General features: G+C 42.2%; 1 protein-coding gene across 1 annotated transcript in view; it reads right to left on the reverse strand.

Moving 5' to 3' along the window:
- EHD2 (EH domain containing 2) overlaps positions 1-15929 on the reverse strand; it is an 81863-nt gene that overhangs the window by 41075 nt on the left and 24859 nt on the right. Inside the window, exon 3 of the mRNA XM_089684234.1 lies at positions 445-857. Within this exon, the coding sequence (XP_089540360.1) occupies positions 445-857 (413 nt within the window). The remainder of the gene's footprint in view (positions 1-444; positions 858-15929) is intronic.

Consider the following 15929-nt stretch of genomic DNA (forward strand, 5'->3'; position numbering starts at 1 on the left):
TGATTAATACCGGGGTTCAAGCTGTAGGTAGCTGGAGGGACCTTAGAAGGGTGTGTAATTACTAAGCTGGTCCTCAACTCTAATCAGTGCATCAGTATGTAAGATTTGTATCTGCCAGTGTGTGGTCGACCAGCAGGATTGGAGTGGAGTCTCCATGTGGTGGTGGCCAAAGGTAGTGTGGGCTGTAAAAGGGTATCACGGCTGATCTTATATACAGTTTTATATATTCAAAGTTAATTCCCTTTTATTCCCTCGTACCCCAAGTCACGGCCACACGTGCGCGTCTCGGTTAGCTAGTCGCTGTGGGTGTGGCGTGTGGGTGGATCCGTGACACAGTCCAAATCAAAACAATGCATTTTTTTAACAGGGTACAATCAGATTGCAATGTGTGCTCTATTAAGAGCTACGCATGCTGATGTATAAAAAAATTAATAAAATTCTTACCCTAACAAGCCGAGCCCTTTTTACCAGGTCATTGAGCTTGCGTAGGGCTGAATTCCTGGGCAGATTCTGAATATCTTGAAATAAATCCTGTTCTTCCAGCTCAAACAGGCGTCTGTTGGCAGAAATCATGAGTGGCTCAGACCAGAAGGAGCCTATGTAGACTCTAAGCACTTCGGGCGTATTGAACACTTTGCCCAGGGACCACATGAGTGCACCATAGACACGCATGAGTTGTTGTGTTTCTACCATGTCAGCCTTGTTGAGGACAACACGGATCTTGTCTTCATTGCCCTTGAGGGCTCTAATGGCTTCTGAGAACTCATCAGAAATCTCCAACTTATGGGCATCAAACAGAAGGATGATGCGATCCACTCGCTCAGCAAACCACTGCAAGACCGATGGAAAGTCATAACCTGAAACAAGATGAAAAAGATGGATGCAGTTTAGTCTCATAGACTCATTACAGTGGATGCATTAAAGGCTAACAAAATATAAGTTCAACTCAGTCTTTCTTTTTAGAGGTATTATTATTATTATACAGGATTTATATAGCGCCAACAGTTTGCTCAGTGCTTTACAATATAACGGGAGACAATACAGCAACAATACAGTTCAATACAAGAGGGATAGGAGGGCCCTGATCCTTGGAGTTTACAATCTAGGAGGGAGGGGTAAGGAAGGTATTCACTGTGTCATATAGTCTTCTGCATGAAGTCTCAATTACAAGGACTGTCATGGATGCCTTGAAAATCTTCAACTCAACAAATCCCTAAGTGGAGGGTGGAGCGTTACGTTTGATTTCAGTAGGTGAAAATGTGGAATTCATTTTTTTGTAGCCTACTCCTATTAATCTGAACAATCTTGAAGTTTGTAAACTTGCTTTGTGAAGTACCCCACAAACTTACTTCCTTGAATTCTATGACATGTATTCCCCATGCCCTGTGGGTAGGCACTGCTGTGTCACAAAATTCACAGGGCTCTGAGGAAGAGGTTGTGTCCTCCCGTATAGACAGTTGGTCATCCAGGGTTCCATCGTATGGACTCAGATGTTGTTTGGATCATACACCTTGTTCAGTTTGACATGCCTGTGTTATTATGTCCATTGTGAGTATGATACCTATTTTTGTTTCTTTAATAAATTATTATAAACGATAATGCACTAGGTCGGTGCGCCCTTTTTCTGTTTCTCCATTTGTACACAAAATTTACAGAGCCTGCATTCTGAACTAAAGAGGAGCGGGGAGGAGGAGTTTCAGGAGGTGGACTCAGTATAGGAATCACTGATTGCAGGCAGCAAGGTACCCTGGGATATGCAGTCATTGGAAAGGGAAGCCAGGAATTTGTGAAAATAGATGGCCAGCTGGCAACATAAAAGGAGATTTTGTATTCTTTTTATTGGACTGTCAAAAATAACTATTGTTTGTATTTCTATTACGATGCTGATGTTAGAGAATGAAAGTGCATACTGTGACCATAGATTGCCTTTAGTATTTTAAGAAAATATAGTAAGAAAATCAAGTCCTTTTTTGTTACTGGCAGGATCACCAAGTAAAAATAAAAATGTGAACGCCTGAAAAAAGAAAACTAATACAGTCACTACATATAAAGTCTGGTAAGTTACAATATATTACAGTTTTGATCATGGGCTAAGATAGACATTAAAGCAGGATAAAGGCACATTTTTTAAAAATCACTGACAGGTAGGATTTCTATTTCAGAAATAACCCTATTGGTCTTTTTTTGTCATAAATGCTTCCTCCTGCCTGTCAGCTGTAATGTACACTGGCTGTGCATACATAGCTCAGCATACATTTATGGCATCACTCTGTGGCGTGATGATGTGAATTCCATGCACGTGTACAGGAGTGACGTCATCACGCCCTGGCCATTTAAGTGCTCAAACAGACAGAACCCAGAAGGAAGACTAGGAGAAGATGGAAGCGCCCAGGACCACTGACAGCCCAGCACTGGAGGGCTTCATTTGACAGGCAAGTCTGCCATATTGCGCTAACATGTGGGGCATACTAGCACATTGTGGATAAACCACCTGGGGGAACATTTAATTAAAGAAAAAAAACAGAGTTTAATTCAGTTTTGACCACTCTTTCTTTAAAGAACCCCTTGCTGTATGAAAATAAAATAATCCTTCCCTCTTGTCATTTGTACATTCCTTATCTATATTTATTATGACCGAAGATATTTTTATAAAAATGAATAAAATGACCTGTAAAGCCCACCATAGGGACTGGCCAAGATTTGAACTATGTATGGGCAGGCGGAATGTACCCAAGTTGATTGATACAACCAGCAGTAATTGTTCTATTGGTAAAAGACGGCTTCCCCTAATCCCCTAATCCCCCCCGGAGAACACAATGACTCCATGGGAGAGATTCCCCCATCAACACAGGAAAGAAATCTCTCATTAGAAATTTTTAATAAGCTCAAGAACCAATCAGTGTTTATCTTTCTTAGCCTGACAACAATAGATTCAAATCTCATTGGATAATATGGGTAATATGGCTGCATTATTGCATTAGCCCAATCTGGTTTCAGCAGTACTGTTTAAATTAACTTGAGTATGAAAATATGTTGGCGGTAACATTTTTTTTTTTGTCATAAGAAAAGACATAAACAGTTTATGCAGAACTGGACAGCAAATAATTCCATGATGATGGAGAGCAAGCCAATAGCTGCAGAAAACTGCAAAATGTTTATTAAAATGTAATTAAAGCCTAATAGGTGTACTTTCTCTTCTATATTTCCATGATCCTCACTTTGGTTAAGCTGGAGCAAGTTTGGATTCTAATAATCCAGCACGCTGTTCTCCAGGATCTGTTAAATATCCACCGTGACACCTGCTCAGCACATAGACTAAAGCAGCACAGGAAAAGTGGTATGTAGACTGTATCAATTCGTATTTATGAACTGGAGCAAAGAAAAGTAGAAACTTCCAACTTTGAAGTATGTGTCAGATGAACTGTTGGTTAGCTTCCATGACAAAAAGCCCAATTTTCACTTTGACTTTTTTGGTCATATACAAGCAAAAATATATCTGTTCATCCTAAAATGGGTCGCTCAAGCCCTGGAAGCCACAATTCTTGACTTACAGTGACAGGGATGCAGGTGCAATACTTTAATCCTTCCATTTTATGTGTCTCTGACACCAAGATTTTGAAGTCTTGATGTGCAGTACACTGTACCTATAACATCCATGTTTACACATGTTTTACTAGATCAAAGGAATCTAATTTATAATAACTACAAACAGGTTGTATATGATTTCTTTAAGACCTAAGACATCAATTCTACATTAACCCAATGATTCTGGGAAAACAAGTAAGAAGATCCTATGCCAGAAGCTAGCAATACACTACATTTTCGGCTGTTTCAGAGGAACCAAACAAAATTCTAAGGCCCCATGTACACAGTACACTTCTGAATGATGGAAACTGAGTGCTGGAAAACGTAGGTTAAAAAAAGTCTGTTTAGCCGCGTTTGCATACCGCGTTTATGTGCGTTTGTGAGCGTTTGCATTTAGAAGAGTTTTTTAAAGATAACCTCAGGAGACCTTCCAGCACTGAAAAACAGTAAAAAAATTAACTATTTCAGACATTTTGAAAGGAATAGAGAGAGCAGAAGCAGATAGAGCAGTATTTGTTCAGATTAGCTGTCTCTTTTTTTTTTTTGTGGTGTTTGGATGTGTTCCAGCTCATTTCTGTGCAGAAATTATTGCAGCAGTGTCTAACATATTTTTTTTCATGCAAAACCTCAAAGTATGGTGTACCAGGTCCATTTGAGTACCGGGAAAATGCTTTGCATGCATTTTTCATGATGAAAAAAGGCTCTGGACAGCATCTGGAAATGGAAGAGTTAAAAAACAATTTTGAAACATAAACGCGTTTAGCCGCATTTACACGTGTTTACGAGCATTTTGCGTTTGAAACGCTGATAAAATCTTCTGAATCCAAGTTTTCTGTGTTCAAAAAAATGACTGTAAACTCAACTGCCTGTAAACGACGATGTGTACATGGACACATAGGAAAACATTAGGGAGAGTTCAGGGGCTGCTGAAAAAAATGCTGAACAGCAACCTAAACATGAGTTTATCAGCTGCAGTGTACATGAGCCCTTTAACAGTGGGTGGCCCTGCTAGCTCAGCAAAAGTTGATTACTCAATGGTCTTTTGTCAGAGGAGCCAGGCTGAAAATTGTTGGCAGAACAACACCTGCAGCTGATCAGCTGCAGGCACTGTTCAGGTATTCTGACAGCTGATGCTCATGGCTGTTAGAATACAGTAGCCCAGCAGTGGGGGAAGGGGGATATCTATAAATGTATGGCTAGCTTAAAGCAGTATTAAACTCACAACCAAAAATGTCATATATTGCAAGTTACCCATTATTAGATGTGGTGGTTGCATTAGTTTTCTTTTTTTATGCTTCTTCCCCTCTGTTTGCACTTGGTGATCTGGCCAGTGGCACACCTCCTGTATTATAGTGCTCCCACTCTGGATAAAGGAGTACAAGGGCTCCTTTGGACAGCAGCATTGTCAGTCTAGGGCAGTGGTCGGCAAGCCGCGGCTCGCGAGCCACATGCGGCTCTTTACAAGCTTAAATGCGGCTCTTCTGTGTGCCGGGCGCTCGCTCCCCTCCCTCCTCTCCCTCCTCTCGGACGGGCGTGTGCAGGGCGGCCGCCCCCTCACCTCCCCTCCCCTCCCTCCTCTCGGACGGCCGCCCGCTCCCCTCCCTCCTCTCGGGCGGCCGCCCCAAAAGTCAGGACTCTGCAGCTGTCAGGATGTAGGCGGGGCAGCCAGGATGTAGGCGGGGCAGCGTGACGAACTCCTCTCCTCTCACAGTCCGCCCTGAAGACCAGAACGGCGCGGGAAGCACGGCGAGAGGAACGCGCGGAGCAAAGGAAAGTGAATTGACACAGGGGGGACTTACTATATGGGGGATGAATTACTATATGGGGGACTTACTATATGGGGGACTTACTATATGGGGGGACTTACTATATGGGGGGGGACTTACTATATGGGGGATGAATTACTATATGGGGGGGGACTTACTATATGGGGGGGGACTTACTATATGGAGGATGAATTACTATATGGGGGATGAATTACTATATGGGAGATGAATTACTATATGGGAGATGAATTACTATGGGGGGGATGAATTACTATGGGGGATGAATTACTATATGGGGGATGAATTACTATGGGGGATGAATTACTATATGGGGGATGAATTACTATATGGGGGATGAATTACTATGGGGGGATGAATTACTATGGGGGATGAATTACTATATGGGGGATGAATTACTATGGGGGATGAATTAATATGGGGGATGAATTACTATATGGGGGATGAATTGCTATGGGGGATGAATTGCTATGGGGGATGAATTGCTATATGGGGGATGAATTACTATGGGGGATGAATTACTCTATGGGGGATGAATTACTATATGGGGGATGAATTACTATATGGGAGATGTATTTTCAGTTTTAAAAATGTGGCTCTCAAAATAAATTTCAATCGTGGTTTTGGCGAGATTTGGCTCAGTTGAAAAAAAAGGTTGCCCACCACTGGTCTAGGGGGAGGGGACTGTTAGATGCAGTGACTAGAAGATTTAAATATATTAATAAATTGAAGCCAAACTGCAGCTAAAACTTTTTAAGCAGTTACATAAAACATTTTTTTTCCTTTTGGGAGAAAGGTTTTACATAAATAAATAAAAGCTGATCACTGCAAGCTCCCCTTGTCAGTAGCAAGTGGTTTGTCTCAACCATCTAACTGCTACATCTGCAGGACAGCGTGTTCTTTTTAAAAACAACAGACTTACTGTCTAGATCAAAAGGTGAAAATAAGGAAAAGAAAACATAATAAAGAAAACTAATGCAACCATCACATCTAAGAATTGGTAATTTGCAAGATAATGTTTGCTTTTGGGATTAATACTGCTTGGCTCTGTGTTAACACAAATAAATACCATTACCATCACTCCTTACCGGTTGGGATTTTTGGATACGGTTTCAATGTTCGGACCTTTTATTATAATTAGAAAATTTCCTTATTGCTGTATGCAGGGGCGGACTGACCATTTGTAAACTCCGGCACTGCCCGAGGGCCCGGGGTCAGTAGGGGGCCCCATGAAATGCCCCGGTACCTTTTTCATAGGCTTTTTTGAGTTTGGGCAAGGACACAGGGGCCCCAATTGCCCGGGGGCCCTATGAGTTGTCAGTCCGCCCCTGGCTGTATGTGTACCATTGGGAAAATCCCCCCTCCTTTCCTGTCCCAGAGTTACTAAGGGGAAGTGGTAGAAATCTTCCCAAATTAGTAGAATTTCCCGTATAGACAGTTGTCTAAATTGGCCCCCATGAGTGTATGTATGAATGTGAGTTAGGGACCTTGGATTGTATGCTCCTGGAGGGCAGGGACTGATGTGAATGTACAATATATATGTGTTTGTAAATTGCTGTGTAAACTGACAGTGCTACATAAATACCTGTAACTTAACTAAATGGGGATCAACACTACAATAAAAACTAGGCAGAATGTCTAACCCTCCCCACTCAAAATTAAAACAAAAGTTTTTGCATAGAGATACCTTTTCAGGTGTTTTATGTCCAAGTACAATATACTGTATGTGTATATCAATTGTTGTATAATTTTATAGATTGAGTCAAGTGTTGTTGACACTTTGTTTCTATTTTTACCTAGAAAGTAACTATATCTAGTCTCCAGCTGCTGCTTGTAGTTGATCACTTAGATACATTCTAAGCTCCACACATGATCCCAGTATTTTTCTCCTTGAGGCCGGGTTTATGGCCTATATGCAGTTGTCTGGCGCATTTTGCATTTTTGAAGATGTGTTTTTGTTTCCTTTTGCGTTTTACTTGCCAATAGGAAAGTATTGAATGTGACCTTACACTCTCTGGCACTGAAAGTCGCATCAAAGTTGCATCAAAGTAGTGCAGGGACCTTTTAAAAGCAGCAGCGACTTTGAAAATGTTCCTGCACTACTTTGATTCGACTTTGATGCAACTTAAGTGCCACAGAGTGTATGTAAAGTCACGTCAAAGTCATACTCAATTTCTTATTGACCAAAAAAAAAAAAATGCAAAACACAACACTTGAATTTTTGGTGCGGTCCCATTGAATTCTATTGCACCAAAAATGCAATCTGCTGCAGGAATAAAGTTCCTCACCCATAAACACCGCGACTGAAAACGCATAGATGTGAACGTGTCCCATTGCAAACCATGTTAAATGGACTGCAGTGTGCTTCTGCAAAATGCACTAAGGGACAGTTCACACCACAAAAATGCACTCGGATGCATTCTGGATAGATTTTTGCTTACAGTTCACACCAGGGACGGGACATATATAAGGCATTTGAACCCCCCCCCCCCCAAAGAATGGACAATGCAGCATGGGGACCAGCTGGGATCCGAGAGAGACTGTGGGCTGCTTAATGTTGTATGCAGAGCCCGACTGACATTCCCAGGAATGTCCAGAGCTGTGAAGGTGAGTGTCTGTCAGTGAAAGGCTCTCTTGAGTGGGGGGGGGGGATGGGGCAGGGGTGGTCTGGTGTTGGTCAGTGTCATGCTCTCTCTGCCGAGGAGGGGGGGTGTCCGATTTATGTGCTGCACAAAACCAGATACACCACTGGTTCACACCACATTCCGTTCCAGTGAAGTTTTTATGCAGTTTGCTATGTTCCAGTACAGTTCAGTACAGAAAAAGTGCAGCATGTTCTTCTTTTTTTCTGCATCGGAAACTGAGTGGAACTGACTGAACTATTGTGAACTAGGGCAATTGGAAAACATGGAAAACACTATGCATGCATTTTTGATGCAGAAACAAAACGTATTGGACTGCATCTAGTGTGAACTAGCCCTTAAAAAGGCATAGGTGTGGACCAGGCCTAAAGGGTTATTTCAGCTTTACCAAAGAAGTGCCTGTGCAGGTAAGGGGTGTCTGTAGATAAAATCAAACTATGCAGCTCTGACTAACGTTAAATAATGCCCTTGCTATAAGTGTAGTCCATTTACATACCTCATGAAGCCTGACTGTCCTCCCAGGACATTGCTAAGAGAGGCCTAGTCATTCCTGCTCACCTCCACCATCACAGGAGTGAGCTCTTTCTCTTATTCAAATCCCCTTACATGTTCCCTCTCTCCCCAGTCAGCATTTGAGAGCTCATTCCTGTGATGGTGGAGGTGAACAGTAATGACTAGACCTCATTCACCAATATGCTGGGAGTATTCCAGTCAGGCTTCTTGAGGTACATAAATGGCCTACACCTATAGCAAGGGAATTATCCAATTTCAGAGCCACACAGTTTGTTTTTTTTTCTACAGACTCTTATCTGCATAGGCAGTTTTTGGTGAATGAACTAAAGGAATTTTTTTATTATTAATAATACTAATAATAATTATTATTATTATTGATAGCGTAAGGGACATGTATAACCCTTCCCAGGTTTTTTGCCATTCTTGTACCATTGGGAAGATTTCCCTTCACTTTCTGTCAAATAGCCAACACAGAAAGTGAATCCCTGGTTGTCACTGGAGTAACCAGAACTAATGTCCCTATTGGAAGAGTCCTCCCCTGTTCTTGTGCTCTTGACAACTGAAAATTTGGGATGTTCCTTTACATTTACCCTCTGTGACAAGAGTAAACAGGACAAATAGAGTAGGTAAATCTCCCTAATGAGAATGCAGACAGGAATAAAAACCTGACAGGTGTTCTGATCCCTCTCCACCTTGTCCAAATCTAAAAAAATAAAGATTTTCCTTTACCCCCCCCGGTCACATCGGGTGCGACTTGGCATGTGATTTGCATGCCATGCGACTTGCAAATTGTATGCCAGGTCGCACCCTATTGTCCATTATTAGAGCGGTCATATCAGTGCAGTCCAGACTTGGTCAGAGCCGCACCGATTTCTAAAGTAGTGCATGCACTACTTTTGGTGCGATTTGCATAGACATCTGTGTCAGATGTCTTGCAAATCGCACCTCAAATTGGCAAGTCACCCGACTTTGAAATCGTGCGACTTCACTGTAAGTTGCACGATTTCAAAATCGGCTTTGATGTGACCGGGGAGTTAGTGATGCTTTAAGACCATAGGCACACAGACAGCACATTGCTTTTAGTAATTCAGTCTGGACTGGTAGACTTCCATTGACAGAGGGGAGCAGTGAAGCACAACCAGAGCACTACTAGGCAAATCCTAGGACAGTGCAGGGGCGGACTGACAACTCATGGGGCCCCCGGGCAATAGGAAATCATGGGGCCCCTGTGTCCTTGCCCACACTCAAACCACACCCAAAAAAGCCTATGAAAGGTACCAGGGGCATCTCATGGGGCCCCCTACTGACTCCGGGCCCTCGGGCAGTGCCCGAGTGCCTAAATGGTCAGTCCGCCCCTGGGACAGTGGTTTTAAAATATAACCACATAGTAATAAGTTAATTTACATTAGGCTAATTACTTTCACATATATGTCCATGAGGGTTGTAGTGTTTAGAATATATAAACAGTCTATGATCAACAGAAAAGCCATAGGCACTTTGTAGAGAGGATGCAATCACAACATGGTCACTAAATCATGTCCGCAGGATTGAAGTCTCCTTCCCCTGTGGCCCAGACCTGCAATGGCTTTGAAATGTACCCACTGACAGGGAAAGATAAGGGAATGATTCTTTGTTAGTGGAAAAAGAAATCTCACTTCACACAAGGGATATGATTTCATTATTTTCTTCTCTGGCAACAAGAACGTTCCCTCCTCCCCTTCCCTGCATCTGAGTTGCCTCTCCCTCTCTTGGACTCAAACTTTCCAGCAAACCCAGGGAACCTAAAGCCTTTTTAGGAAATTTAGATCTGGGAGGGAGCAGAGCCCAGGGGAGATTTGCAACAACTGCATGGATCCAAGTGGAAGAATCTGTACATCAAAGTGACAATCACAGCCACGTTTTCCTACAATCCTACATAGTTACACTGAAATTCCTAAGAGCTATTCCACTTTTCAGCAAAAAGGCATAAAAGGAATTGTTCCTCTGCTGCTTATTGGTAGAGGTGCCATGCTCAGAGCTCCCACCAATTATTATTATTATTATTATTATTTCAGGTACTTATATAGCGCCGTCAATTTACGCAGCACTTTACATATATATTGTACATTCACATCAGTCCCTAACCCTCAAGGGGTGTACAATCTAAGGTTAAAGTGTTACTAAATCCAGGACCCTATATTCAATATATTTGGTCTCCCACAGTACACACAATATGGAAATTCAATTATTTTAGTAAGTACAAACTGGTAAATACCTTTTCTCATCAGCAGTATATAGCAGTCTAGTGACTTCTATCAGTGTCCTGCCGAGCACTGGTTAAATATTGTAGGAGGAGTTTTCAATTCTGCTCTGACTGTCCTATGAGGCTGCATAACCCCTGACCCTCTGTTTGAATAGCACTGTTTAGCCCTGTGCTGATCACATGCACCCTCCCAAATAGAAAAAAAACCTCTCCACCCATACACACTAAACTGAGCATGTGCAGAGCACAGATCATGTACTAAAGCTCTGTGATATTAGCAGAAGGATTGGGGACAGAAGAAGAAGGGGAGGATCGGAGAAAACAGGATCAAACAGCCTTTTACACAATGTGGAAGATTAACCCCTTATGTTCCATAGGATCCACAGTGAGTATAACCAGCATGCTTTACTGCATACATAGACTGATTTTACTTATGCGGCTTTAGTACCACTTTAACTGTTTTAACAATGATCAGTGGAGTTCTGGGCAAGACACGCCACTGAAAATGAAACCTTGTTTAAATGCTGCCTTCAAAATTCAAAAAACATAGTGATACTCACAAAATCAGTAACTACATACAGCGGGTATAGAAAATTATCCCCCCCCCCCCTTTAAAATAATCACATTTTGTTACTTGGTAGCCTGAAATGAAGACATACACAATTTTCGTTTTATCCAGCTGTATTTACTTATAACATCCAAGTGAAAGATACTACACCAACATGTCAGAAACTTTTTTTAAAAATCCAAAAACCAAATCACTGAATTGGAAAAAGGATCACCCCCCCTCCTAAAAATAACTTGTAAACTCAACCAGGTATAGCTAATTACCTTCTCAATGGCACACAAAGCCATCTGACTTTCAACTGTGATCAGCTATGGTCATTTTGATTAGTGCAGCATGAAAAGAGCGTTTCTGGAGCATTTCAATCCTTGGTAGTGCAACTGAAGCAAACAATCAACTCTTAGTGGCAAGGCACTGTCAAAAGATCTTCGGGATAAAGTTGTGGACAGGCACAAGACAGGAGATGGATACAAAAAAATTTCAAAGGCTTTATTAATGTCTAGATGCACAGTCAGGGGCGTATTTACCACAAGGCAAACAAGGTATTTGCCTAGGGTGGTATTTTTCAGGGGGCAGCATTGCCCCCCAGAAGAAGGGATGGAAGAAGGGGCACATGCTGCATGGGGACCCAAGAGAGGCTGCGGCTGCTTGATGGTGTATGCAGAGCCTGACTTTCATTCCCGGGGATGTCCGGAGCTGTTAAGGCGAGTGTCTTCTCTCTCTCTCTCTCTCTCTCTCTCTCTCTCTCTCTCTCTCTGGGGTGGGGGTGGGGTGGCCAGTGTATGGGGGGGGGGGGGGGCGGTGGTAGTGGAAGGCTCTCTTGGGTGGGGGTAGGTCTGGGGTGTTGCTGGTCAATATCAGGCTCTCTTCGTGGGGGGGGGGGGGCGGTGTTGGTCAGTGTCAGGACCTCTCTGTGGGGGAGGGGGGCTGATTTCTGTGTTGCCTAGGGCAGCATGAAACCTAAATACACCACTGTGCACAGTGAAGTCTATTACTCAGAAGTGGAAGGTATTTGGTACAACACAGACCCTCCCTGGATTAGGAAGTCACTTCAAACTGGATGAAAGAGCCTGGAGGAAACTGGTCTGAGGGGCTACAAGAAGCCTACAGCAGCAACTCTGAAGCAGTTACAGGAATTTATGACAAAAATAGTTATTGTGTGCAATTAGGGAACTGGAGAAAGTAGAGAGGAGGGCATCCAACTTGATAAGAAGCATGGAGGAGCTCAGCTATGAGGAAAGATTAAAGGAATTGAATTTATTCTTTCTTGAAAAGAGAAGATTAAGGGGGATATGATCTCCATGTATAATACATAAGGGGATATGATCTCCATGTATAATACATAAGGGGGGATATGATCTCCATGTATAATACATAAGGGGGATATGATCTCCATGTATAATACATAAGGGGGGATATGATCTCCATGTATAATACATAAGGGGGGGATATGATCTTCATTTATAATACATAAGGAGGATATGATCTCCATGTATAATACATAAGGTGGGATATGATCTCCATGTATAATACATAAGGTGGGATATGATCTCCATGTATAATACATAAGGTGGGATATGATCTCCATGTATAATACATAAGGGGGGATATGATCTCCATGTATAATACATAAGGGGGGATATGATCTCCATGTATATCCTAGATTGTAAACTCGAAAGAGCAGGGCCCTCAATCCCCTCATGTTTTGCATTGTATTGGTATTGTTCTGTCACATGTTCTGTCCCCCTTTGTAATGTACAGCGCTGAGCGAACTATTGGCGCTTTATAAATACTGTATAATAATAATAATGTATAATACATAAGGGGGGATATGATCTCCATGTATAAATACATCAGTGGTTCATATAGTGAACTCGGTGTAGAGTTATTCACCCTGAGGTCATCACAGAGGACAAGGGGGCACTCTTTATGTCTGGAGGAAAAAGAGATTTAATCTCCAAATATGGAAATGCTTCTTCACAGAAAGAGCTGTGAAAATGTGGAATGGACTCCTTCAAGAGTTGGTTCTGGCTAGCTCAGTAGATTGCTTTAAAAAAGACCTGGCTTCTTTCCTAGATACACAGAATATAACTGGATACTAACATTTATAGGTAAAGTTGATCCAGGGAATATCCGATTGCCTCTCGGGGGATCAGGAAGAAATTTCTTTCCCATGCAGGAGCAAATTGGATAATACTTTGCTGTTTTCTTTCACCTTCCTCTGGATCAATTGTGGGTATAGGATTCTAACTTTTTTTTTATATGGTTGAACTAGTTGGACATTTGTCTTTTTTCAGCCTGACTAACTATGTAACTATGCATGTCACAAATTCTCAACAAATTCAGTATCACAAATATCACAAATTCTCCACAAATTCAATATCACAAATTCTCCACAAATATCAAAAATTCTCCACAAATGTGGCTTGTATGGGAGGTTTGCAAGAAAAAAGCCGCTCCTCAAGAAAGGCCACATGTAGTCACCACTGAGCTTTGTCAAAACACACCTTGAAGATTCTGAAGCCACATGGAAAACGGTGTTATGGTCAGATGAAACTAAAATTTAATTATTCAGCCTCAACTTCTGGTGGAAATCCAATCCAGCTCACCATCCAAATAGCACCATTCCTACAGTAAAGCACGTAGGTGGTAATATTCTGGTATGGGGGTGTTTCTCTGCAGCTGGGACTGGAGCACTTGTTAGGATAGAAAGAAAAATGGACAGGGCAGAATACTGTCACATTCTTGAGGAAAATTTGCTGCCCTCTGCCAGAAAGTTGTCTGAGAAGGTTTCCTTCCAACATGACAATGACCCAAAGCACACAGCAAAAATGAGCACACAGTGGTTGAAGGAGAAAAAGGTGAATGTCCTTGCATGGCCTAGTCAGAGCTCAGACTTAAACCCCATTGAAAATCTGTGGAATAACTTAAATGTGGTAGTAAAAAGCCACTTTATTACTTTTTACCTACAGGTAAACTTATAATAAAGCTTACCTATAGGTAAAAAGAATGTTCGTGCACCGTGTAGGAGTTATTTGGGTGTTTCTTACAGCAGCACATGCGCTCTGAAGGAACGGCATACCCGAAGCTCACGAACCCGGAAGGAGGACTGGGTAAAGATGAAAGCCTCTACAACGGTGACAGTGCACTGCTGGAGCTCTTCATTTTAAGGTGAGTTTTGCATAATGTGCTAGTATGCAATGCATACTAGCACATTATGCCTTTACCTTGCAGGGGATTTATTTATTTATTTTTAGCCACTGTTTACTACCACTTTAAAGACTGCAGTCCACAAATGGTCACCATCAAATTTAACTGAACTTGAGTAGTTCTGAAAAGAAACTTGGGCAAATATTGTCTAGATGTCCAAAGTGAGTAGAGACATATCCCAACAGATTAAAAGCTGTAATTAAAGCAAACAGTAGTTCAGCAAAAGGGGGTGATCCTTTTTCCAACTCAGTGATTCTGTTTTTGAATTTTTTGTATTTTTTTCTGACATGTTGGTGTTATAGCTTTCACTTGTATGTTGTAAGTTGCACTGAGTAAATACAACTGGATAAAACAAAAACTGTGTCAGTCTTCATTTCATGCAGCAAAGCGACAAAATGTGATTATTTTAAAGGGGGTGATTCTTTTCTACACCCACTGAAAAAGCAATAAGTGAAGAACAGTATTCTGCAAACTGATCAGCAGGTGGGTTACATGTGCTCTAGTTGCTGAAAGATATGCAGATGTAGCACCCTCCTAGTTCTAGAAGTATAGTGGGAGGAAGAGCAGGGCAGGAAACCTGAATATATATGGATCTCCAGCCAATCTCTGGGGAGGTGTGTCCAATAGGTGGAGGCCATAAATACTCTGGGGCCTGGCAGCTTGGAGAGAGTTTCAGGGTCCAGCCTTCTGGAGGAGACCCCTGTGCTGGGGGCTGTACCCCTGGGGCAGATAGGCAAAGGAGTCCTTTGAGTAGATGTCAAGGTCCCAGCTAGGCTTAGCTGGAGGTCCTACCAAAAATGAGAGAGTCTGGGTTATAGTCTGGAAAGAGCCAGGAGAATGAGAGTGACTCTCCACTTTTTGGGACTGAGTACTTGATCCTGCTACACTGTGGAGATGTGCTTGTGGAGTTTTAATCTAGCAACTTAATTCAGCACCACCAGAAGCTATGCAAGACAGCAGGCAGTGTGTCATACTGCTAAGTGTGCATAGAGCAGTCAGTAGCTGTGCAAGACAACCAGGAGTGTCCAAAGAGCCAGGAGGAGCCAGTAGTTGTACAGATTCTACTGAGAGACAGTACAGTGCAGTTTAAGGCTGTGCAATACAGCCAGAATCTTGTTCATAGTAGCCAGAAATATAGCAGTCCTCACATTCTGCAGTGCTGGAGTTCAGAGTATTCCATAGCTCCCTATATCCCATGCAAGTTAATGCTGCAATAAACCTTAAAAAAGGCAACTTATATGGACTGTTTCTAGGGTCAGTGTGTGAAGTTGCTGTTTGCCTGGCTACTGCACTAGCAGGAATAGAACCTGGAACAATAAACTAGCAACCCTGGTTGAGGGTAGCTCTACACAGTCATTGGTGGTGACCTGGTGCAGTATTTGAATGGA

The sequence above is a fragment of the Staurois parvus genome, unplaced genomic scaffold (assembly GCF_062004578.1).
Source record: "Staurois parvus isolate SC_StPar_1 unplaced genomic scaffold, SC_StPar_1.0 ptg000340l, whole genome shotgun sequence".
Taxonomy (NCBI): domain Eukaryota; kingdom Metazoa; phylum Chordata; class Amphibia; order Anura; family Ranidae; genus Staurois; species Staurois parvus.